The sequence below is a fragment of the Lethenteron reissneri genome, chromosome 28, assembly GCF_015708825.2.
Source record: "Lethenteron reissneri isolate LAM-NWPU_2019-01 chromosome 28, ASM1570882v1, whole genome shotgun sequence".
NCBI lineage: Eukaryota > Metazoa > Chordata > Hyperoartia > Petromyzontiformes > Petromyzontidae > Lethenteron > Lethenteron reissneri.
The window spans coordinates 598,506-624,489 of NC_083806.1; the positions used below are offsets into that span (position 1 = coordinate 598,506).

Here is a 25,984-nt window from a genome sequence, read left to right on the forward strand (position 1 = left end):
AGACGGTGGAGATAGGGTGAGGGGGAGGTTGGAAAGGGAATTCATAAGAAGAAGAGGGTTGAGAGGGTAACAGTGAGTAGAGGGTAAACAAAAATGTGTTATTTTCAGCCTGCATCCATATAACATGTGTTATAGAGTGTAATGTAAATACGCATTCATAATTCAACCTAGTAGATGGTCAGGTGAACAGTGCAGATGTCTCACCTGGTAGAGGAAAGTCAAGTGAAGGGTGGAGGTGTCTCACCTGGTAGAGGAAGGATGGGGAGAGCGTGTAGTTGAGCATCTCCTGGTGGAAGGCCGGCGTGAGCGAGCTGGACATGGGCGGCACGATCCACACCCAGTCGGCCGGGCAACCCCCGCGCGCCTGGTACTCATTCTCCATGTGCTTGAGGAACGACTCCGCGGCCGTGTGATGGTCCACAATGGTCACCTTGTCGCTCTGGGTGGAGCACACACACGTGCAACAATATTGTTTGAATTAACACTCTATTTTATGATAACTCTATCTACAACCCTAACACTTAGGCCAAACGTGAAGTCAACGTGTTTAATTTGCTATTATTTCTATGGTTGTTTACTGAGTAGAGGCTCAGTCTCAGAACTCCGTCTCCAAGTGGTTCTACATCACAACACTGTTTTGCAGTTGGCGTTGACATCGCTATGTATAATCCCAATTGAGTAATGTGACAGGTATTTTATTAGCATTAGGACGTTTGGTCAATACAAATAACTTCGTGTATTTTTTAGTGATGGAAGATAACCAGATCACTCAGAGGAAACCCATGTGGAACAGAGGGAGCACACGCGTACAAACTCTACACAGAAAAGCACCCGAGTTGGAAATCAAACCCAGGTGCTTCTTGTGAGGCACGAAGGGTGACACCTGATGACAGCGTCAAACCTGATGAGACAAAACCTGGTGAGTAGTGACACCAGGTAGGTAGTGACACCAGGTGGGTAGTGACACCTGGTGGGTAGTGACACCAGGTGGGAGTGTGACACCTGGTAACTGTGCAGCACGGCGATGTTGATCTCCACGGCCGCCTGGTCCTTCCAAAGGGACGTCACGTTCCCCGTGTCCAAACCCAGCCTCTTGCCCACATCCTGGAGGCAGGCAGAGTGGAGAGTCAGGAGCGATGGGGACCATAGGGTGAGCCTGCATCTCTGCTCCACAATTAAATAACGTCCTTAACTTAAGGTGGCTGGATGGCGCAGTGATAATACTGCTGCCTTGCAGCAAGAAGGGAACTGATATCTATTCCTGACTGGGCACCCTTCTGCGTGGAATTTTTATGTTCTTGTCCTGTTCTGAATGGGTTTCCTCCGAGTTCTCTTGGTTCCCGCCACTGCTAAACAAAAATGTATAATGTAACTGGCATTTGCCAAACATCGCATTGCTGAAATGTACCTGTATATTACCGTGCTAATCGGCGGTACAGGATAACTCAATTGGGATGTTGAATCCCCATTGGGATGTTTAATCCTAATTTAGCACGGTTGGCTGTGCACGTTGCGAAAGAAGTTCAACATACACATAGCAAAGTCACGCCCTATTGCAAAAAACTTGGCAGAACCCTCCTGATAAAAAATATTGAGACACAGTGAGGCTTTCCTGATGAAACAATCATACTATTCACTTACCTAGAAAATCCTCACTGATGTCCCAATACTTTTTCAGCATCTAAGCTCCTTTAATGAGTATTTTGTGCCATGTAGGAGACAAGGAGCAAACAATCTCACTTTTAAGCATAAGACACAACGATGACACAGTCATCTTCATAGAACATAAAACCGATTCTCACACGCACAATTTGATGCATATATCCTGAACCAATGGAAGGAACGTGTCTGAGATGGCATCCACCAGGGAGATGGAGCGATGAAGTCAGCATGTATGCAGTTGCTGGATGGATTGTTGTATCGCAGGATTGTGGGGGGTGGTGACAGCTTCGGGAAGTCTCCATCCAGCATACAAATCTATGTTTAGTCATGAATCGAATCCTTGTCCCTTTCCAAGTTTTAAGCACCATCAGCACCACAAAGCTTTAAACATGTTATGCCTGGAGATGTTAACATTTTAAGCATTACGGACACTTGTGACTGCTACACAGATAAATCAATTTCTCATAAACGGAGCTGTTTTTACAAACTCTTAAATCATTGCAAAGGTATAGACTGTGAGACACTCTCTTGATGGTGATAATGAATCACGGCGATGTGAGAGTGGAGAATGAGTAGTAATGATTTCCAAAACCCAACCACAAACAAAAATAATGTCATGCTTTAAGAAAAACTAGTAAAGTATGAAATGAAACCATAGTTAGAACATTAAAAGCAATACAGAAATTGTGGGTCAAAATGTCTCCCTGGTCAAATGAGCAATTGAGCAGGCCTTACCTCTGTATGGCATAGAATAGTAATGTGTAGTGGCATAGAATAGTAATGTGTAGTGGCATAGAATAGTAATGTAGCAGCATAGCGCTGGTTGCTGGGAGGGAAGGAGATCTGTGGCTTACGGCAGCCCTGGCGTCAGCAGGCCAGGTTATACACCAGAGGGGGGATCTAAGGGAATGGTCACAGAAGGGACACACCAAGAACACGCTGGTAGGTTCTAGAAAGGGGGCGTTGCCAGGGGTGGAGCCCGGCCACGCTGAGAGTATAAGAAGGGCCCCTGTAGAAAACCTAGGGGATGTTACGTGGAGTGGGATCCCCGTCATGCTGCTGAAGTCTTCGTCACCATTCTTCTCCTCGCCTTCGACGTCCTCCGCCCTGCCAACATCCGCTTCCTCAGGCCCGCAGGCAAGTCGTGATGCATCAGACACCCGGCCGCAAATGTCACATAATACATCCCCCTTGATGAGCGCGTCGGGTTCGCACACTGTCATCCCTCATCGTGTTATGGCGCATGAGCAACGGACTTCGGCGTCGTACAGTTCGCCGCGGGGGGTGGGGCAGTGGAATGCGTTGGCGCACCGTGTTGTGGCGGCGGGCTCATCCACGGTAGTTGGATATGTTCAGGGGATAGATCGGAGGGTGCTGATCGACACAGGGGCGTCGGCTAGTATGATTTCTGAGCTTATTTCGAAGTCTTTGCCATCGAGGTCCTGCTGTCTTAGCCCGGTCACTCGTGCGTGTGTCGCCGCGAATGGCGGGAGGTTGGGCATTATAGGCCAAATATTGGTGAAAGTCCGTATTGGGGACATTGAGTTGACAGGGCCGGTGTTGGTTTCTAGGACATTGGCTGTGATCTTCTCGCGAGGATGCCCCTTAAGATTCTTGTTGATCAGGGTTGTATTGAATTGTCGTCGGAACGGCGGTTGGCTTTTCTGAAGTCTCCGACCCGGTAAAAAGGGCCGAAGGAAACTGTTACGGTTCCTCCAGGTGCTCAGATGTTGGTGCCCTTGCGGTTGCGGAAGCAACTTGCTTTAACGGATATCGTTGAAGGGGTCCTTTTAACCCCTTCGAACAAGGCGATTCGGGGTCTCGCGTTGGTGGGGGCCCAAACTATAGTAAGAGGGGACCAGGAGCCCTTTCTGCAAGTACTGAATGTCGGGCTGGGGGCTGCGGTGGTCCAAGCGGATACAATTTTGTTCTATGCGACGGCGCTATGAAGAGGCCCGCGGGGGGGCTGCAGAAGTCATTGCCATGGCGGAGCGAGGAGGCAAGTCGGATGGGGCTTGGACGCGTTGTGTGGGGAAAATTCGAAATTGTCCAGGGAACAGCAGGGCGAGTTGCATGCCTTGCTACGAGAATTCGAGGATATTTTTAACCAGGGGAAATTTGATATTGGCCTCACATCACTAATGCAACATCGCATCAACACGGGTGCCGGCCAATGTAAACCACCAGCTGCGGAATTGCCATGTGCTGTTGTGGCCTCCATTGATGTTCCACCACCCGCAACAACTGCTCCTTGTGACAACACAATTGGTCTCACGCACGCTGAATGGAGACGCCTCCAGGTAGAAGATGCCTCCTTGTTAAAGTTGTGGCGTCACGTTGGGACGAGGGGGAGTAAAAATATGCCAGCGGAAATGTCCCTTATAAGACTCTATGACGGACTGTTGATAAGGTGGGATGAGGAACTGCAAAGTCATTGCATTGTAGTGCCGACTGCTCTACGGGGTAAACTTACACGGGCTGTCCACGTGAAATTAATGCACCTTGGGGTACGTAAAACTTTGCCGACACTGAAGCGTGACTTATTTTGGCCCGGGATGACGGATGATGTGTACCACATGGTCAGGGGATGCACTGACTGCGCACGCCGCTAGCCGCTGCTGAGGCAGGTCCAGCTGCCGTTACAATACATTACGGTGTCTCGTATTAACGAGCTGGTTGCTCTGGACATCCTCGGGCCATTTCCCGCCACTCAGAGGGGAAATAAATTCCTCCTCGTTGGGGTGGAATACCTGTCCCAGTGGCCGGTTGCGTGGCCTCTGCCAGATCAGTCGGCCGGATCCATTGCGGACACATTTTTACACGGGTACGTTTTGGACAAAGGGGCCCCGGAACAACTCCTTATGGACGAGGGGTGACATTTTTCTTCGAAATTGTTAAAGGAGGTGTGCGATTCCCTGCGTACAAAAACATCCAGACATCGCCCTACCATCCCCAGACGGACGGGATGGTAGAACGCTTGCACAAGACTCTTACGTCCATGTTGTGCCAACAGGTTCACGAGCCACATTCCAGGTGTCCTGCCCTTATATAGGATGGCCTCTCACGCCTCAATAGGATTCTCGCCGTTTTACCTCATGTATGGGAGGGAAAGTGACCCTCCCATGGAGGCTCAGTTAGGCATGGACTTGGGCAAAAAAGTCCATTATGCCCTATTAGGCGGCTGACGGAGGCGCAGGAGGCGTCTCGAGAGAATTCGGCTAAGCGACAGACCGCGAATGAAAAACTTGTAGGGCAACGGGAGTCCGGGACCCCATGAACCGCTGGGGACAGGCGTGGTTGCATTGTCTCCAGGTGCCCCTAGGTACGTCCCCCAAATTGCACCGGCCGTGGCAGGGCCATGTTGAGGTGATTGAGGTTAAGAAGCTGCAGTGTATGCCTATACGGGTCGGTTGCCGGCGCTGGTTTGTGCACCCATCACGGTTGAAGCCCTATATTGCACCCTGTGTTGACAGTTCATCTCCACCTCCTGAGTGCCGGGTGTCTGACGTGTCCGACAAACCAGGGCGAGTGAGCCCGGAGGTTATGCCTCAGGATTCCATTATATCACCCACAAAATGCCAGCGCCTGATGCCCGCAGATCCACCGACAGCGCCTCTGAAGGACGGACCGGGGGTGACAGACCGGTTGCCATCTTCTTCCCGGCAGGGGCCGCGCCCATTAGGCCATTTCCGTATTATAATTGGTTCTTTACCCTTCTATCTGGCAACAAAACTGACACCTTTTTGCAAGGAGTCATGTTTGCATAGACCGCAATACCTGCAGTCATAAATACAAACAAAAGACATAACTCTGATAGTGTGCACTGTCCCTGAAGTTGATTGGTCCACACCCGAGACAGCTTTCCTTCGAGCCTAGTCTCATATGGGTTGGACCAGATGACGCCAAAAGGCGCCTTTTGGTGTCATCTGGTCCAACCCATATGAGACTAGGCTCGAAGGAAAGCTGTCTCGGGTGTGGACCAATCAACTTCAGGGACAGTGCACACTATCAGAGTTATGTCTTTTGTTTGTATTTATGACTGCAGGTATTGCGGTCTATGCAAACATGACTCCTTGCAAAAAGGTGTCAGTTTTGTTGCCAGATAGAAGGGTAAAGAACCAATTATCATATTTTTACTGGCAAATGAGGTCCCCATAGTGTACATTTCCGTATTGTCCCCGGGGTCCCCAGCACGCCAATTCCCATCCCAGCTAGGGGTCCAGCAGCGAGGACCCACTCGAAAAGTGTTTAGTTTCGATAACCCGCCCCTTTTCCATTGTTCACTTCCTTGCGGTTCGGGTTTGTTGTTGAGGGTTCTCGCCTAGAATTTGTTATTCCTCCATGTTAGCTTTGTTGCATTAGCGCATTTGTGCAGTTCCCCTCTACATAGGTGATTGATGTCAGCCGGGATGGCTGTTTTTTTTTTCACGGAGGTAGGTGATGTGGTGGTATAAAATAGTAAAGTGTAAATCTTAACTTAAAGCTTTCATAACTGCAGGAATTCATATTCTTTGGGTCTTTCGGTAAAGCCACGTAGATAGAAAAATAATCAAAATGTTATTTTCTTATTATTTTTATATCTACGTGGCTTTACCAAAAGACCCAAAAAATAGTAATGTGTAGTGGCATAGAATAGTAATGTAGCAACATAGCACTGGCTGCTGGCAGGGAAAGGGATCTGCGGCTTACGGCAGCCCTGACGTCAAGCAGGCCAGGTTATACACCAGAGGGGGATCTAAGGGAAAGGTCACAGAAGGGGCACACCAAGAACCCCCTGGTAGGTTCTAGAAAGGGGGGGCCGGGAGTGGAGCCCTGCCACGCTGAGAGTATAACAAGGGCCCCTGTAGGGGACCTCGGGGCTGTTGTGTGGAGTGGGATCCCCATCGTGCTGCTGAAGTCTTTGTCACAGTTCTTCTCGTCGTCTTCACCATCCTTCTTGTCATCGTCTTCACCATCTCGGGGCGTCGCCAGTCAGGCAGCCTACCAACTGTCCTGACTGAGTAATGTCGCCGACAATAGACGGACTAATTATAAAGTGTTAACCCCGATGGTGCTTGTTAATAAAAGAAGTGCCTCCAACTCTTATCGTCTCCGAGATAGTCACTACACCTCCATTTGTAGCTCTTAGCCAGTAGCGAAAATTCCACATTCTCATTGCATGGACCAGTCAAGACATAGAAACACAACTTATATTTTTATAGGTAGGCTTTCACAACCAATATTGATTCATACTTAGTTTATTTTGGGTTAGGTTGTGTAGGTATGGCACCTGAGTACTACCTGGAAAGTAATTATGAATAATAATAATACAAAGAATCGTAATGATGCCAATGTAATGTGACCATTTGAAATGACACTTAACTAAAATCGTGATAACATGGAAAAAATATCTTCAATCAACCCCGTATTACTAAACTCCTCATTGTACTAACCCTCATGTAATACTAAATTGATCGGAAAGCAACATATCTTCTATGACTAATTCCTCACAGTTCTACACCCATAATGTTAATTGTATTAACCCTATTGACCATTTAATGCTGAACAATAGCATTGCAACTTTTACTGCATTACTAACACAATATATAATTGTGTTAATAATATAATTAATATAATTAAGGAAAGCCTATTTTCACAACCACTAAACAGATTAACCTTATTACACAAATCTACTCTGCCAATCACAACCAATCAACCAACAATCAAAGCTAATTGTTAAACTGGTTCACCTGTATGCCTGTCTTGATGATTTCATGGCACCGACCTAAGGACTTAAACCGGGAAGCTCCTTTAAACAAGATTTGAGCTTTTATTACCACCTCATGATGCTGGATGTAATGTACAACGAAACAAATACAATTGCAAAATGTGTATTGCTTTTCAACATTCCGGTTTTCTGAAAACCCAAATCAATTGCCATTTTGCCCACCTAACAAATGTATTTAATTGGCTATGTTTGGTGATAGTTCTTTTTAAAAAATGTCATACCTCCACAAGCTCGCCGAAAAGACACAAATTATAGGATCAAAAACACTACTGTTGAATGTTGCCCACCTTGTACTCGTTTTTTAATCAATCTCATAGGATTTATGAGCTTAGGCAACCCTTGACGGTTGACCTGGATGTGAACTGGCAATCTAATTGCGAGTAGAGTGCTTTGTTAACAATTACCACTATACTGATTTAAATTCATGATTGTTTAATGCAAGATTTCCAATAACTCCTGTTGGTTTCTCCACACTAAGTGGTTGAGTTCACCAAGTGGAGCTCATGATATAGATTCATAGAACCTGCAAAAATATGCTGGACCACTCAATGTAGAGACAACCAGTGTCTTAATGCGTGGGGATTAGCTCCCACCACAGGAACGTGGAATTTCCACCAATGCCACTTAGCCAGCATTAAGCAAGCACCTGTGACAGCATGGACCCTTGTTTGATGCTGGTTGAATGGTTCCGAGGAGAGGGAGCAATAAAATCAGCTCTTTGTGGATGAGGCTGGAAAGATTGTTTCATCTCAGGGCCATGAGAGATGGAAACGGCATGGGGTAGGTATCATCCAAGCATTGAATTGATAATGGATGATGATGATTAGTTTGTGACATTGCCCAGAGGTAACGTGTTTCCAGAGGTTGGCAGTTTGAGCCCAGCGCCCAGCACGGTTTATATTGCGGGAATATTAACCGTAAAAATATGCACTGTCTGCTTCACAGTGAACATTAAAAATCCCGTGACGAATTAAAAAAAGAGTCGGCCATGTGTGGCAGCGTCATGATCCGTATTTGATCAATTACTCACAATTTATTTAACTGGGACAAAAATAGTAACATTTACTTCTCCCAATGCCCACATTCTGGCCTCTGCTGCGTGCTCATTGTGCCTTGCAGGGACAGGTGCCTACAAGTGCCCCCTGCTGTAGCACGCCGTAATCCAGCCCCGAGGTTGGTCCCAATCACGCATAGAATTTCCATGAGTCGTGCCTGAACTAAGCCATGCATGTATGAATGTTGAACTTCTTTCGCACCGTACGTAGCCAACTGCGTTAATTGAAGATGTGGGGGAAGGACAACAGACTATCACCGAGCTGCTCATGCATGTTTGAAAGCAACTGAACAGCTCAAGCCTGAGCTGAGCCGTATTAGAGGCCATGGCAGAGCCGAACTGCCACTAAATATACGGCCCTAAGTGATGATAAGCAGGTGCCTGGCACAACACCCAGTTACCTGGATCACGTTGAGTCGGCCAGTGTCGCAGAAGTCCCTTAGCCCGATCTCGGTGCCCATGTACCAGCCGTTAAAGGGACACGCGGTGAACTCCAGGCCGCCCACCTCCAGGGCCATGTTGGCCACGGCTGGCACCGCATACCAGCGTAGACCCATATCCACAAACCAGTCATACCTGCCAGAGAGTACGGAGAGGTCAAGAGGTTGTGAGAGGTCTAGAAGATCACAGTGAGATCAAAAGGAAGTTGTCACATGAAGGTCACAGTTCAAGGTCATGAGGAGATCACAGGGCAGTCACACGCAAGTCAAAAGGTCATTGCCAGGTTAGGTTATCAGGTTATGCGGAGGCCAATGTAAATTTAATGGAAGGACAAGAGGTCATGGGGAATTCATAGAGAGGTCAACAGGAAGTCAATGTTAAGGTCATACAGAAGCCATGGGGAGATGAGGCTTATTTAACAAGTGAAATATTTCAACTAAGATCGTTGTTATGAATCGTTAAAGTTTCATTTTTGTAAAACTTTGTTAACCTCCATAAATATTTTAAGGGGGCAACTCAATCGGGCTGTTAAACTGGCTCCAATGAGACGGCATTTGTCAATATTTAATCATGTATTCACGAGCAGAGGTTTGTACGCATGATATCGACGTGTGTGCCACCCCAGGCCTAGTTTGTGTACAGCCCTTTGTCAATCCACTGCTGAATGTGGGCCACCCTTCAGTGGATGAGGATTATTTGACCATACTTCACCATGCTTGTCAGCATGAATTTATCAAGGCAGGGAGCATAGGAGTACTATACAGTATAATGGATTTTGGCGCACTGCCCTCTGCTCGACAGCCTATAACGCCTAGTATACGCTGTGGCCATCCATCCAAGCACTATCCAGGCTCAAATCTGCTGAGCTTCCGAGATCTGACAAGACCAGGCGTACTTCGGGTGATTTGGTTACAGGCGAGTTATTGCTCTGATGTGTAAATTTGATTCTGTCTGCTTTTATACAGAAAATACAACATCCCTAAACCAGTTTTCGTGACTGCAGGACTAACTTCTTGGCTCTTTCGGTAAAGTCACGTAGGAATAAAATTAATTAATTAAGTAATAAAATACGACGTTTCTATTGCAACACAAGCAATCATCATCAGGTACAAATGATAAGAGAAAAACCTAGTAAACTTAGAAATATAATGCAATACAACACAGGGTGGTCGGCTAACATAACAGTCAAGTTTAAACCACCTCTACGGGGAGGATTTAAGTTAGTTTTCTCTCTCTCCCTGTGTCTCTGTGTTGTCTCTCTCTGCTTATGTGTCTGTCCATGTTTCTCCGTGTCTGTGTTTTGTCTCTCTCTCAAATGTAGCACTCTTTGGAAGGACGTAATCAACCAGGTAGGGTATTGACTGTTATATTAGCCGACTCTCTGTGTTGTATTGCATTATATTTCTAAGTTTACTAGGTTTTTTCTTCTCATTCATTTGTACCTGATGATGATTGCTTGTTTTGCAATCGAAACGTCGTATTCTATTATTTAATTAATTTTCTTTCTATGTGCCTTTACCGAAAGATCTAAACAGTTATCCCTAAACCAATTACGAGAAAACTCGCCATAGCTTGTCAGTACCAATTTAGAGTTCTGTGTAGTTTTGTGGCAAAATTAGCAAGAAAAAACCGTCAAAAAGCAAGTTTATTATTTAAAAAAACCATTATTATTCTGTATCAGTATGATTAACGCACTTGCATTACAACACAAGCAAGTTGGTTGGTGTTGGAGCCTAACGTGCATGTCCATGAGCAAACACATATATTTGTGAATGGGGTCCAGTGCTCTTACCAATAACACCTGCTAATCCAGCAGCATTTGTTTAACAAGCTTGGCTGTTGATGAGACCCAGAGGGTCAAAACAAGTTCAGTTTGCTTCCTTAAATGAACGCTTTTGGATAATATTAATCTGAAAAATAATACTGATCTACAAATGTTTTATTTATATGTGGAGATACAGAAGGAGTTCTGCTTATATTTTGTTGAAACCACATTTTTACAAAGTTGGATCTCCTAGTGGTGATTGGCACAGTTACGGCTTTGTACGGTGCAAAATAAGCTCAACATTCATACATAGTTAGTTGTATTGAATTTCATGTTTTTACGTATGATTGCAGGTACAGACGTACAGGTCGGACATGTATTTCCAACAATGATAATAAGCGCCGTGCACAGACTCCCTTGTTATCTTAATTTTAATATGGGGACGTACTCTGTCTCGACATGTGCTCAGTGGGATATATTGTGCAGGTGGTACAAAGGGGTCCAGGTGCCAGTCTACACAGGAAGGGGTTGGGGGGCAGGAGAAAGGACCCTCCATTTCAGTCCTTATGCCAGGGCCCCATGACAACCAAGCTACTGATTTTCATGTTCTAGAAGAGCCCACACTATGCATTTCTAGAGGTATTACGTAACGGGGTGTGGCGAGCTGTTACGTTGGGGGTGTCTACATCAACGTCCGCAAACGGTCACCACCCTGGGGGGCTGTGTGGAGGCTGTGGCTGGGATCCCACACAGCCCCGCCCCTCGGGGGGGAGGGAGGTTGGGTATATAAGGCGGTGAGAGAGAGAGAGCTCTAGGCAGTCGTCGGAGTCAGAAGACGATGAAGAGCCAGTGAAGATTGAAGACCGACTAGCCTAGCCCTGGGACTACTCCCCTGTCTCGCAGTTCTTATAAGAGCCAAGCAGGGCAAGCCAGGGGCGACCTCAGAGAGCGAGGTCTGGGTCCCTGTGAGGGCCAGACTCGAGTGGCTGAGGGTCGGACCTGAGCCGAAGCTGGGCCAGGTCAGTTAGCCTCCTTTAGGATGGTCTGAGACAGAGGGGTGTAGTAGGAGCTAACGAAGAACGTTAGCTGAGGAACATATCCTCTAGTAGAATCGGGTGAAAGGGCCGTTACCCCTTCAAGTGTGAGGGTTCGCTACGTGCTGTATCGTAGCTCCTGTTAATAAATACGTGTTGCCTCCATCGACGTCTCCTGCGCTACTTACGCTCACTACACATTGGCCACCAACTCCTCTATTCTCAAACCTTAGCACCTCGCGTCACAGTCACGGTTGTGAGACCTGCTGGGGTTTTGGGTGCCTTTGCTATATTTATTTGTGTATCTTCTATGAACTGACTGATCCTAACCATCATCATCAGCCAAGATTAATCCACTGCTGGATGAAGACCCAGGCGCCAGACCAAGAAGAGGAGGACAAATTGAACAGGAGTGCCAATGCCAACTGTGCTACGCCACTGCCTCTATGCCCAATGCCTCCCCCCCACCACCAGACTTTCAACCCCTCTCCATCCCGAACTGAGCTGACATCATCGTATTTTCTCATCAAACTTCGGTGACTAAGCCCATAGCTGACCACACGTGGTCGGTAGGCAGCCCTCACAAATCACATTAACGGAGTCGTGCTCGGAATGGAAATGCATGCATGCGAATGAGAGGGGGTCATGTGGGGTGCAACTGGAAAGGGTGACCCCTCCAAATTGATTTGTGTGTGTTCTCTCCTTTGGAAAAGTGTGCAGCCGGTGGTAAAAAACAAATCAAAGGAACGAAGGTATATGCGCGTTGCACATTGGTCCCGGCAGGGTCAAGCAATGAGCCTAAGCAAACTGTGTCACTCGAATTTTATCATTCTCCAATTGTTGTGTTCGCATATGTGTATACAGCATACATACACACAGCCAATATATACACACACACACATTTACACACACCCCGCATGGGGACAGAGGAACATATACACGTAAAGACAAAGATCCCATATAGCCTTAACAGACTGTTGGGACAAGTACTGTAAGCGAGCGCACATGAAGGTCGGCAAGGGCACACGAGGGAGTGGGTGGCCAGTACCACAATATTAATAATAAACGTATTAAAAAGTCAGGCCTAAATTACAAACAAAGGGGAATGGCCCATGCTTGACCCATGCTCTGGCAGTTGGTGAGGTGATGATTAAAAACAGTCAGGTGATGCAGTAGTTCATTGTCTAATGAAGCTCAACGCAGTTAAAGTAAAACATCGGATTTTATGTAAAATTCGGTTATGAAAAAGTCTCAAGCCATCGGTGAGATTCATTGGTCAGAATTGGATAAATACATTGGCACAAATAAATGACATATTTGTAAACGTGACAATCTTGTTGAATGCTGGAAGGTTAATGATCAGAATTGACATAAAACTACCACGTGGCCTAACCCGAAAAAAAAATACGCATCATCACCAAATAATTTGTGAAATGCAAACTGCATCACCAGTAACTTTGTATGGTTTATTTTTATCTATGAGAAAAGAATCTGAAAACTCGGAGGAAAGCCATGCAGAACAGGGGGATAACCTATAAACTCATACACAAAACCCAAGCTGGGAATCGAACACAGGACCTATTTGTTGTGATCCCCAATTGTTACCACTGCAACACCCTGCTGTCCTATATAGAAATATACAGTACATTTACATGTCATAATCAACGTTTTTGGGTTTAGATCGCGTTATTTATAAATGTGTCGTAACCCTCCACCACCCGACACGGCCAATCAGTAAAAAGTGTCACGTTGACAAAAGACAAATAGTTCACTGCTTTAGCCCACCGGTGTGTTGAAGAGTGAAACCACAACATTTACAATTTTTGAGTACGACGTTCGCTGGTAATTGCATCCAGCATCATCGGGCAATTCGCCAGAATGGAGGGTTACGACACATTTATAAATAACGCGATCTAAACCCAAAAACGTTGATTATGAATAATATTGGTCGCGAAAGCCTACGTGTTAAACTGACATTTACATGTGTCTGAACTGGTACTGGTCAGTAAACTGAAGCTTGAAGTATGATAAAAAAAAAACATTATGATCAAAAGGCGAGGGCGACGGAAAATAAAATATTAAAAGATCCCCTGTACAGCCTTAACAGACTGTTGGGGCAAGTGCTATTAGCGAGCACCTATGAAGGCCGGAACGGTACACGAGGGGGTGGGTGGCCAGCATCACGCCCGACCGCCTTTGTCTCCCTAGTGGCAATGTTTACATACCAAACCAGGTACTTATTTCAGGCTGAGTCGACCTAGGGGAGGTCCAGCACCAGTTCAAATAATCGTTACTGGTGTTGGCCGTGAGCAGAAATCGAACTCGGGTCGCTGGGTTCATAGCGCAGTGCGCTAACCACTACACTGCCGCTCCCCATACATATGCCCACTCACACACCCATACCTGCACGTTCAATGTCCCTCCTGCTTCTCCTACGATTCGGTGTCACGGCGGGAGGTCGTGGGTTTAGATGTGTGCATGCGTCAATGTGGCTCCACATTATTACATTTGGATGCAATAAATTAGTTTTATGGATCAGGCTTACTCGCATCTGGCTTGATCTATAAACCATTCTCTTGCAGTGGAGTTAAGAGTCCACATTGGGGTGGGGGGTGTGAACATTGGCAGAGGAAGGAGCAATATTTAGGGGGTGCAAGTGATGCACGGGCGACATCGTGGCACAGTGGTAACACTTATGCCTCACAGCAAGATTTGCCTGATTCCTGACTCGGGCACCTTTCTGCGTGGAGTTTGTATGTTCTTCCACAATGTTCTGCACGGATTTCCTCTGGGTTTTCTAATTTCCTCCCATAGCTAAAAAAACCAATGTAAGTTGTATTGGCAATACATCCCAATGCTTAAACATGTCTTGAAAATTACCTCATTTGGCGTATACACAGTAACATCGCTGCCTACTGCGAACACTTGGCAGGAACTTCCTGAAAACAGACTTCAGACTTAGTGAGTGAGCTTTTCCTGGGTAAACATGTATAATTTAGTTTTAAATACACGGTTAGGGAGAGGGATATCGCACTGCAGACCACATGACTCCATAGTCTACAGTCTGACTGCTGCATGATTAGTAAAATGTGTTTTTCGATATGTACAGGAGACCATTGAATATCGCAGGAGTTACGTTCTGAGAAAGTTCCACAAAAGCCAAAATCGCGATATTCAATACTAAAGCCTTTCTTAAATAATGGGGTTAGGTATATGGCAAGAAAATCTAGATACATCACAATTTAAATAAGTACTGTACTGTATGCCAAATAAACTAAACACTAAATCATGAAAAAATAAGAATAGGCTTTATCCTTTCTGGCAATAAAGCAGGTGTTATAATGTTTAAACAACAAATAAATACCTATTGCAAGGCATCAAATTTGCATTAACCACATATACTTGTGGCAAAACATGCAAACATGCTCTGATAATATATGCATCATCTTTGAAAGACCTATATAAGAGAAAGCCTTCTTTATGGCCTTGTCTCACCAATGTTAGACTAGAGAAGGTATCAAAGTATTAAAAATATCTCAGATTAAGCAGTTATATCTACAGGACTTTTTTGGCAAAAAGTGATGGGCAATGGTGTAGCAGTTAGCACACTGCGCTACACACCCGGCGATCCGAGTTCGATTCCTGCTCACGGCCAACACCAGTGACGATTATATGAACCAGTCCTGGGCCTCCCCTAGGTCGACTCAGCCTCAATTGAGTACCTGGTGCGGTGTGTAAACATCGCCACTGAGGATACAAAGGCGTCACTGGTGTTGGCCGTGATCGGGAATTGAACTCGGATCGCTGTGTTTGTAGAGCAGCACACTAACCGCTACACTACTATTCCCTCACACTCACTTCCACACACACACATAGGCTGACTCATTACATCTCGCGGAGGATCCCTCCACTGAACAAAATAGTTCTGCAGTTCAGTTTGTAATTGCGAGTTCCTGTTTTAAGTTAATGTTAAAAAATCGTGGAAGCTGGTTCGTAAGTACGGGTGTTCGTAAGTCAGGTATTCGTAAGTTGAGGACTATCTGTATATTTGTATGTGTGCATGTGTGTGCATATATCTGTGTGTATGTGTATGTATGCGATTAGCACAGTTGGCTATGTACAGTGTGAAAGAAGTTCAACATACATGCATGCATGTGGATGATCTGATGATCGCCCACTCTGAGGAAGAGTTGGAGGTGCTACTGCTGAACCTGGAGCATACTACAAAGTGATGGGGCCTTAACATCAGCCGCACAAAAACGAAGCACCTGCCTGGGTATTTTATGTTATCAAATGCTCCCCTCCATCAATCCCCATGAATGATGGTGCAGTTGTAGAGAGAGTGGAAAAGTTTTCGTTCTTGGGCAGTGTGCTTTTGACCAGCTCTGGTTTCGCAGCCGAGGTCTCACTCTGAATCAGTCGGGCGACATTATCTTTTCATCAGCTGCGTAACGCTGTATGGAAGCTGCCTGGCCTGTCGCTCCATGCAAAGCTATTTGGTGCTCTCTAAAGGAACATCTGTGCCAGTTAGAAACATTGAGGCTGGCCTGCCAACAATCCATCTCGGGTTCAACCAGGCTGGATTGTGTGAGGAGCTCACAAACCTTTTGAAAGATCTGGACATATTCCCATCAGTGAGCTCCTCCAGCAGGCAAAGCTGCGTTGGCTGGGTCATGTAGCCTGCATGCCCAGCCATCGTATGCCCAAACAGCTTATGTCTTGTCAGATAGAGGGGGATAATCGGGCACGACATAGGCTGTATAAGAGATGGACTGATGCGGTACAGAAGGATGTGGAGCTGAGTGGACTTGGGGATGACTGGTAGCAGCGGTGTCAAGATCGCCCTCTATGGAGGAGGCTCGTGAAAGACGCCACTGGGCTGTTGGAGACAGTCGCCCTCCAACAAAACAGAGGGCAGAGGAGCGACGCTCACAATAACAAGCGGAGCACCGGGCGGATAAAATATAGCAAGTTGGCAAAGTAGCGGGCGCAGTCAGTCAACCCATGATCTCCTGTCAGCGAGCCTTCGACACTTCACATAGTCTCAGAGTGCACGTGGCCTGGCACAAGCGTCATGGTGATGTTACCGCCACTTTATGGCAATTGATGGCTGGTGATGTTGTTGCATCTGTGTTGTCCTTACTTGGGGTGTCGGATGGGCACCTCCAGCAACAGCTCAGGTGGCAGCACAAAGAGTTCGGGCTCCCCGTTCCCCTGCAGCACCATGGGCAGCACGTCGAAGCGTGTACGGGGGGGCTGCCAGCCCAGCTCCACACACAGCTGAAGGATAGCACAAATGCGTGCACACAGGATGGCACGGAGGCACAGTCACACAGGGACACGTGGACCAAGGAAATGGGGACATGAGGCATGGAGACAAAGGAACGACGGGACGCGGGGGTGCACAGGAATGGGAACATGAGGGCAGAGAAACACGGAGACACGAGGACATGGGAACACGGGGGCACAGTGACACAGTAACATATATACGACACGGGGAAACAGCCCCCCCCCCGCACCCTCCCATGCCCCCACCTCTGTGAACTCCACGTAAGCCGGGTCCCCCAGGACGGAGCCATCGGGCTGCCTGTAGCCCGCGTAGCTGATCAGCTGCGAATTCCACACGCGGAAGTCGTGCTGCCCGTCCATGCGCTGCCGGAACACCGTGATGGCAGAGCTGGTGGTGAAGAGATGTGCTGTTAGCGAGCGCCTGTTAAGGTGTTAGGGTATCACGGCAAGCTTGAGAGAGGGCGGTGGTGTCAGTTCAGCACCACGCACGCTTGACCACCTTTGTATTAAAACTATGGACCGTAAGAGGTGGTGGCGGCTTTGAATGTGACTGGTGACGATAAAAATGGAGCAAGAGTCATGATCTCGCAATGTGACTTACTTAATTTACATCAGTAAAAAAGGTAATGGTGCAGCCCTGCAATTTCCTTGTCACGCCAATGGTGGAAAGGTTCTCCAAAAGAGGGAGCTCTGGAGAACCCCTCTCGAGTATTTTAGGCCTACTCTTCCATGCTAGATAGACATTTGGGACATGACCTGCCGATTGACGAACTGTGGTGAACTCATTTAATCTGCCGCGGGGACAGAGGTGGTGGCAGTGGGGCTTTAATAAACTTTCCTGTTGCATCAACTGCCACACCAAGACATTGAACCAGCGACCACTGGATTGCAAACTCCAGTGTGCTCACCTTGACATCACGACAGCATCCCTTTGAATTAGTCATTTGTATTTAAGAGCAATGGACATTTAAAAGAATACAACATGTCAGGTCTCAGCAACGATTACACATTGAGGTGCTCACGGTGCTGTAAATAAGAACAATTAAAGATACTGTCTATTAACAAAAAAACACATTTGAATAGGATGTTAAATGTTTGATGGGAAAATTATATAATTATGAGATTAGAACTGCTCATTGAGTGAATTTAATAATAGTGGGAGATGATTTGGATGCAAAGGTCAGATACAAATCGCCCGTCTTTGTGTGAGAGCGAATTAAATGATCATGGACATACATTTACATTCACTCTTTAATTTGTTGGAGGCATGGTGGCGCAGTGGTAAAACTTGTGCCTTCCAGGAAACTAATCATTAGTTCAATTCATAATAGTTTTTTTGGGTTAGATCGCAAAAGCACAATACTATTATGGTTTGTAATCCCTCCTCCACCGAATACAGCCAAAAAATGTAGTTGTAATGTGAACACGTAATTTTATTGTTTCAATACACCAGAATGTTAAAATATAACCCACACATTTAACAATTTACTGTAAAAAAATAACACATTTGAATAACATGTTGTTCGTACCTAATTATTAAATGTGTGGATTACTCTTCGTTATAGCATTGTACGATAATAATGGCGCTAATACAAATTTTACCAAATTAATATTGTTCCATTTGCGAGCTGGCAAACTGGATCCAGTGAAAATATGAGTAAGTTGATGAGCAGGCGAAGAAATAGGGAGTGGAGCAAGTGAACGTGTCAGCAAGTGAACATGTGAGCTGGTAAACAGGCAAACCGGTGAGCAAGTGAACAAGTGGGAAAATAAACAGATACGTTGGTAAGCAGGTGGATAGGTGAACAGGTAAAAGTGTGATCAAAAAGTGGTGAACAATCAAAAACTCACACAGGTAGTAGCTGCAGGAAATGCTCACCGTATATTGCCCCGGTTAGTTGCATACTTGATGTGGTTGCAGATATAAGTGAACATGTCACTTGCAGTGTTGCAGTGTCTCGCGTCAAACAGCTGCCGGCACAGCGAGAATTTGTATGAGTTCAAGATGCTGAAACATTGACAGAGGGGTCACGGTGTGGTGGTGGCAGCTGTCACTGGAGTACACATACAAGTTAGAGTTAAGGTTAATCCACTGCTGGATGAGGGCCTACCCACGCTGTGCAGACTGTGCGGGTTAGTTTGACTATACACTGGCCAGTGCAGCTTATAGCTGGGAAGCCACCGATAAAAGTCCTGCTATACATAGTGGTCACCAGCACAATTAATGTCCAGGCTGTACCTGCTTAGCTTCCAAGATCTGACGAGATCGGCACGTTCAGGGAGAGTTGGTCACAGCCGTTATCCTGGTATTATCAATTAAATTGTGAATATGAAAAATCCTCCATAACCTGTAATTAATTTAATCAGTTTATTCATTCATTAACTCATACATTTGTAATTGCACTGTCGGCTATTCTCAATTACTTTGAAAATTGTTTTATTTTTGTCCATTTTGAGTGACTGAGTCAACCAGGACAAATTCAGATAAATAGCAAAGCCGAGCCTGTGCCACACTAAATGACACACTTTGCGGCCACGTGGAGTGAAGTATGTTCTCTGGAAGGTCACGAGACAGACCCAGGTGTCATGGTATAAATGACTGAGATGACTGCTAGATGCCACCACCTGTGGTTCCCAGTGTTAACTTACTGTGATAACAAACACAAAGATCCCCTTATAGTCTGTTCAGTTCTTGGGACAAGCACTGTTAGCAAGCACATATGAATACCAGTATAGCACACAAGATGGTGGTGTGGCCTGGACCAGGCCTGGCCGCCTTTGTTTCCCCAGTGCTGATGTTTACATATCTCCTAGATACTCATTTAAGGCTGAGTCAACCTATGAGAGGCCAGGACTAGTTCAGATATTCACCACTGGTGTTGGTTGTGTGCGGGAATCAAACTCAAGTAGGCAGGTTCATAGTGCAGCATGTTAACCACGCTATCTATGGTGCCACCACTCGACCCATGGTACACAAAAATCCCCCATACAGCCTTTAATAGAATCTTAATTTTGGAGCTTTCGTGACTGCAGGAATTATTCTTTGGTTCTTTCGGTAAAGTCACGTATAAAGATAAAATAATAATATTATTTAATTTATTATTTTATCTTTATACGTGACTTTACCGAAAGAACCAAAGAAGCCTTTAATAGACTTTTGGGGAACGTGCAGTTAGCTGGCACGGCAAATGGCGGGATGGTGTGGTCAGGACCACGCCTGGTCACCTTTGTCTCCCTGATGATGTTGAAGTCAGGAAGACCCACCATTGGTTCGGGAATCAAACTCGGGTCACCGGGTTCGTAGCGCAGTGAGATAACCACAACACTGCCACTTTCTCACAATCACTTGCCATTCCCTTGCATTCACTCTCTCATTCTCACAGTCACCTGCAGTTTGGACCACTGGATGCGGCCGATGCACCTGGCTGCGTTGCGCCACGCGGTCTTGGCCCCGTAGATGAGCTCAGTGTCTGTGAGAGAATAGGTACCACTCTCCTCCACCGCTCGTGCCACCTCCATCAGTCGCTCCGTGTGTGCATCGGAGTCCTGCCTGCACAGGGAACATGGCACCCGGGAGCAAACCACGACTCTTGTGGGGTTCGACATCCAGAGCTGAGGAATACCCTTGTTCAGACACAGTGGGCAAAGCTCGCAGGTGAATGAATACATAAATGAATGAAAGTGTGGGCATGCGTACGATGAGTGTGTGCACAAACGAGTTACAATATGAGTGAATGAGTGCGTGGGTGGGGTAGGAGTGAAATCAATGAATAAATAAATGAGTAAACAAGTAATTGCTGACAGACCGTTTGATGGAGGAGTAGTATTGAGTGATGAATTTCTGCGCCTCCTCCAGTAGCTCCGCGCGTGGTTTGGGGGAGGCCCTGCTGGGGCACGTAAGCTCCTCGGGGGACATGATGGAGCCTTTGCATATCCCTCCCATGCAGCTGACGGGCTGTGGGGGTGAAGATGGTGATCAGGGCGGAACGGAGCTGTACCGGCTGTGCAGGGTATGCAGGGTATGCAGGGTGTGCAGGGTGTGAATTATGTTAAACTTCTTTCGCACCGTACGCCGCCAACCGTGGTAATGCGAGGTGCGGGGGAAGGAAAACAAACTGAACACAAAAAGCAGTTCTAAAAAAAATAGTTTTCAATCTAGATGATTTAAAATTGAATAGCTCCCAATTGCTGCCTTATATGTGTGCAGGATGTGAAGGGTGTCTGGGGTGTGCAGAGTGTGTAGGGTTTTCGAGGTATGCAGGGTGTCTGGAGTGTGTGAAGTGTGCAGGGTGTGCAGGATGTGCAGTGTGTGCAGTGTCTGCAGTGTGTGCAGGGTGTATAGGGAACCTTATTCCCTTGCAGGTGCAGGGTATCTCGGAACTCGTGTCCCGTCTCTATATTTCGCAGATTCACGAAGCGCGCCCTGCGAGACACGGCACTGTGAGGGCACAAGCTGGGCGCCACTCCCTGCACACACACAGATATACACACATAATATACACTGGCAAGCATGGAGAGGTATTACCAAATAACACCTACAATCAGCACAGCATGGGAAGGTTCTCATCCAGCAGTGGATTAATAATAATCATGCCGTTTTTAACGAGCAGAATAATTGACAGACATAATTGACTGTGACTGAGGCCCGAAGCCAAGCTCAGTTTCACTTGAAAGCTAGGCGATAGAGGTGGGCCTTTTAAGTGTCTCATAAAAGTGTAATAAAGCTCTTTGAGACGACTTCTGGAATTCGTCTTTTATTCACTTTAGGTTACAGTTACTTCACGCTGCTGATAGGCAACGTGAAGGAAACAGATAGACCGAGAGAGATGCACTGCCACGTGGCAGCTCGGAGCCCCGCTCCCGCGTGGCCCCTTCCTCCGTTCGTTCCCGTTCTGACCACGTGTCGTTCCTCTCTACCCCTATTTAATACCCGGGTCACGTGGTACGCTTCAGCCAATCCTCGTTAGCCTGCATCGAATCTTCCAGGCTCCCTCGTCAGCTCCCGGGACCACGCCCCTGACTCATCTCCCCATTGGCTGAGGCCAAAGCCAGCAGAACCAATCTCCATAGCTGTCACCTCTCCATCACGTCAGGGCCATGCCCCAAGGCTTCCCCCCCATTGGCTGTAAACCAGGACCGGCAGAGCCAATCACCATGACGAGTTGTGATACGTCAGTGAGCCGGATATAGCCTCATATTACATCACCCCCCCCCCCCCCGGTGTAAAAAGTCAGCCGTCTCGGCTGGGAAAAGGGTGACAAGCCGAATCCAATTTAGATAATTATTAGGGCGTCTGAGACGCATTGACAAGGTAAGGGGGGGGGGAATAGGCGTCTACGCGTCAAGGACTTCAACCATTAACAACAGACATACATTAGGGCGCCCCTGTAGCGCAGTAACAACAGGGTAACAGACCGCAAGGCAATCATTACTAACGAAACGGAAGAAATTTCGACCGCGTACGTGACGCAGGACCCTCTCGTTTTTCGCGCATGGTCGCCTCGCCCCCCGATCTGCAGGAGGTGGTTGCCGTGGAGAAGAAAAAGAAGAATGTTCGGTTTCGGTCGTATCTGGGATAGGTCCCGTTGGAGGAGAAACGTCGGGGGTCTCGTTGTCCCTCAAAACCTGTTCATCTGCCGGGTGTCCGATTTGTGCCGACTCGGCCGAGGGTGTCGTGGATCCGCACCCGGTGGAGGAGATGGAAGTCAACTCGACGGAAGCGGAGAAGGCAGAGGCCGGCAGCGGCAATCGCGGGCGAAATGGCCCCGTCGGCCACACTTGAAGCACGTGGCCGTCGTCGCCCGGCGGTCGCTCGTCCCGGGCCCTGCACGTGGTCGACCGGCGTCTCGGGACCCAGCACGGAACAGCAGCCACCACCTCGTCGTCGCCGGAGTCATCGGAGCAGTGGACGACCCGCCGTGGAAACCACCCCAACGGTGGACCGTCTATTTGGGGGTTCCCCGTCCATGCCGCCATCTGATCCCAGCGCTTCAGATTGAACTTAGCATCCAAGCAGCGTGCCACCCATCACGACGTGAGCAGTTCATGGCCGCATACCGGCAGCGAGATGTTCAGTTCATGAGATAGCTCAAGCATTCGGGAAAGGATGAGAGGATCCAGGAGATCAGCCGTCGAGTCGGGGTAGGCGGCCATGGCCAACGCTAACAGCGCCCCCCGGTAGGCCAAGGGCGATTCCTCTGATCCTCGACGACGTGACATACATTTTCTGGTAACCACCGTCGGCGGGTCGTAAAACTCCGCCATCTCTGTGAAAGCATCACGAAGTGTCTTCTTCTTGGTCGCCGGGATGGATCGGAAGACCGCCAGGGAGACATCATCCAGCAGCGTGGGCAGCGCCTCCAGTGCCTCCGCCTCCGTCCATCAAACGGATCTAAAGGTCGACTCGAAGCACCATGTGAAGGCACTCCAATCGCCCCCGGCGATAAATTCCTTAATTTGAGGAAGACGATGTCCGCGGTGAATGGCCGATGCCTCGAGTGTCTCTATTCCCGCTTCCCGCGTTCTTCGCGTCTCCGTCAAAATGGTGTCTGGCGGCCGCGTGGTGACAGCCCTACCCAAGATGGCGTCCGGCAGCTCCATCACAGCCGCCCCGTCCAAGATGAAAGCCTCTCCCCGCGCGGCAGGAGCAATGGCGGACGTCGATTCCCGCTGAAAATCTTGGTCCTCGGCACTCGGCTGAAACCCCGGCGGCCGACCTAGAGCAGTTGAGGATGCGACCGCCGTCACCAGACTGAGAAAAATCGCGCGGAGCGACTCGATCTGCTCCGCCATTAGCCGCCATCCTTCGTCCGCATTTGAGGCCGTCGCTTCTGCAGCCTGTCGGTGATGAGCGGCGCCGAGGAGAGCAGCAGCCGGAGGCAGAGGAGCCGTAGCTCCCAGCAGTTCGTCCTCGTCCGTCTCAACTTCTTCCTCCGACGGAGGGTCCGGTGGATTCTTTTTTCTGAGGTGCTTGGACATCTTGAAAGATCGTCCAAACGGTCCCAGAAGAGACTTCTGACACCAATGTAATAAAGCTCTTTGAGACTACTTCTGGGATCCGTCTTTTATTCACTTTAGGTTACAGTTACTTCACGCTGCTGATAGGCAACGTGAAGGGAACAGATAGACCGAGAGAGACGCACTGCCACGTGGCAGCTCGGAGCCCCGCTCCCGCGTGGCCCCTCCCTCCGTTCGTTCCCGTTCTGACCACGTGTCGTTCCTCTCTACCCCTATTTAATACCTGGGTCACGTGGTACGCTTCAGCCAATCCTCGTTAGCCTGCATTGAATCTTCCAGGCTCCCTCGTCAGCTCATGGGACCACGCCCCTGACCCCATTGGCTGAGGCCAAAGCCAGCAGAACCAATCTCCATAGCTGTCACCTCTCCATCACGTCAGGGCCATGCCCCTAGGCTTCCCCCCCATTGGCTGTAAACCAGCACCGGCAGAGCCAATCACCATGACGAGTTGTGATACGTCAGTGAGCCGGATATAGCCTCATATTACAAAAATATGTGCAGATTGAATGTTGTTATTGTAAAGCAAGATGATGGCATTCCAGTTGGTGAGGGTTGCCATGTAGAAACGATGTCCGGCAGTTGACGGTCGTTGTCCTCGGTGTAGAAAGGAAGGAGGTTGTGATTTGTGGGAGGAGAGTTCTACCGTGAACTGCAGTGCAGCATGACAGGAGCGAAGAGTGATCAGGTGGACTACTGAAAGCAAGGGAGCCGTTGACCCTGCTGGCGATGGGAAGCCAGTGGAGGGAGCAGAGGGAGTCGAGGGAATCCAGCCAAGGATGATGGACACCAAGGAGGACGCAGGCGAGATTGTTTTGCAACCATTGGGAGTTCCTTGAGGGTACTCGATGACGGAATTGGAGTAATCGTGGCAAGGCCCAACTACACTGTAGACGAGGGTGTAGGTGATTTCAGTGGTAATGAGTGGACGTTGATGACATTGTTGGAGGGCGACTGCCTCCAACAGCCCAGTAGTGTCCTTCACGAGCCTCCCCCACAGAGGCCACAAGTCCATGTCCTCCCTTACCACATCAGCCCATCTCTTATCTCTTCTCTAGCCCATCCTGCGCCTGTTTAGCCCCCTCTATTCGGCCAAACTAAAATTGCTTAAATATGCAGTGGCTGGGCATGCAGGCTACATCACCTAGCCAACTCTGTCTTGTCTGACGAGTGAGCTTAACGATGGGACTGTGTCCAGATCTTTTAAGGTTCTTTGAGCTCTTCATACAATCCAACCTGTAAAACCCAGGATAAGTCAGACCAGCCTGAATGTTTCAAACTGGTGTAGATGTTCAATTAGAGGGATCCACATTTCACAAGCATAGAGAAGAGAGGGCATAACTGTGGCCAAGAAGACCCAAAGATTCGTGAGGAGCAACAGGCCAGGTAGCTTCGACACAGCATTACCCATCTGATGAAATAATAATGGATCTCGACTCAAGAGTCAGACCTCTGCTACCAGACCAGAGCTGGTCATAATCACACTACCCACCGGTGCACACACACCCACTCTCTTCTCACGTACATACTCAAAGATACACAAAAACTCAAACGTAACAAGACAAACATCCCCTGTATTACCTGCATAGACTGTTGGGACAAGTGCTGATAGTGAGCAATTATGAAGGGAATCTAACTCCGGTTACTGGGTTTGTAGCATAGTGCGTGAATTAACATGCCACTGCTCCCCAAAAAGACATGCATACAATGAATTTATAGTCACTTGCAAGCCGGAGGCATCAACAATGATAATTAAGGAAAGTATAATTTTTAAAAAGAATACAAAATTCGCCGTGTGTTAATCTGCCTATAACCTATGAACTTTAGTTAATGGAGGTTTGCATACTTTATCATTATGGTTGTTTACCCAGGAAACCCTCACTGAGTCTCGATTCTTGCAGAAGTGACCGATGTTGCAATGCGTATCCAAATTGTACATCTTCAGCATTGGGATGTTT

General features: G+C 47.7%; 1 protein-coding gene across 5 annotated transcripts in view; it reads right to left on the reverse strand.

Annotated features, from left to right (window-relative positions):
• The window catches only part of LOC133348736 (nitric oxide synthase 1-like), a 107,550-nt gene that overhangs the window by 28,422 nt on the left and 53,144 nt on the right, over positions 1-25,984 (reverse strand). For all 5 annotated transcript variants that reach the window (XM_061561673.1, XM_061561674.1, XM_061561672.1 and 2 more), the window contains 9 exons: positions 21,360-21,479; positions 20,819-20,967; positions 20,400-20,562; positions 18,892-18,983; positions 17,259-17,400; positions 16,867-17,003; positions 8,885-9,059; positions 1,003-1,104; positions 245-439 (listed from right to left, as the gene is read on the reverse strand). In XM_061561673.1, the coding sequence (XP_061417657.1) occupies positions 245-439; positions 1,003-1,104; positions 8,885-9,059; positions 16,867-17,003; positions 17,259-17,400; positions 18,892-18,983; positions 20,400-20,562; positions 20,819-20,967; positions 21,360-21,479 (1,275 nt within the window). The remainder of the gene's footprint in view (positions 1-244; positions 440-1,002; positions 1,105-8,884; positions 9,060-16,866; positions 17,004-17,258; positions 17,401-18,891; positions 18,984-20,399; positions 20,563-20,818; positions 20,968-21,359; positions 21,480-25,984) is intronic.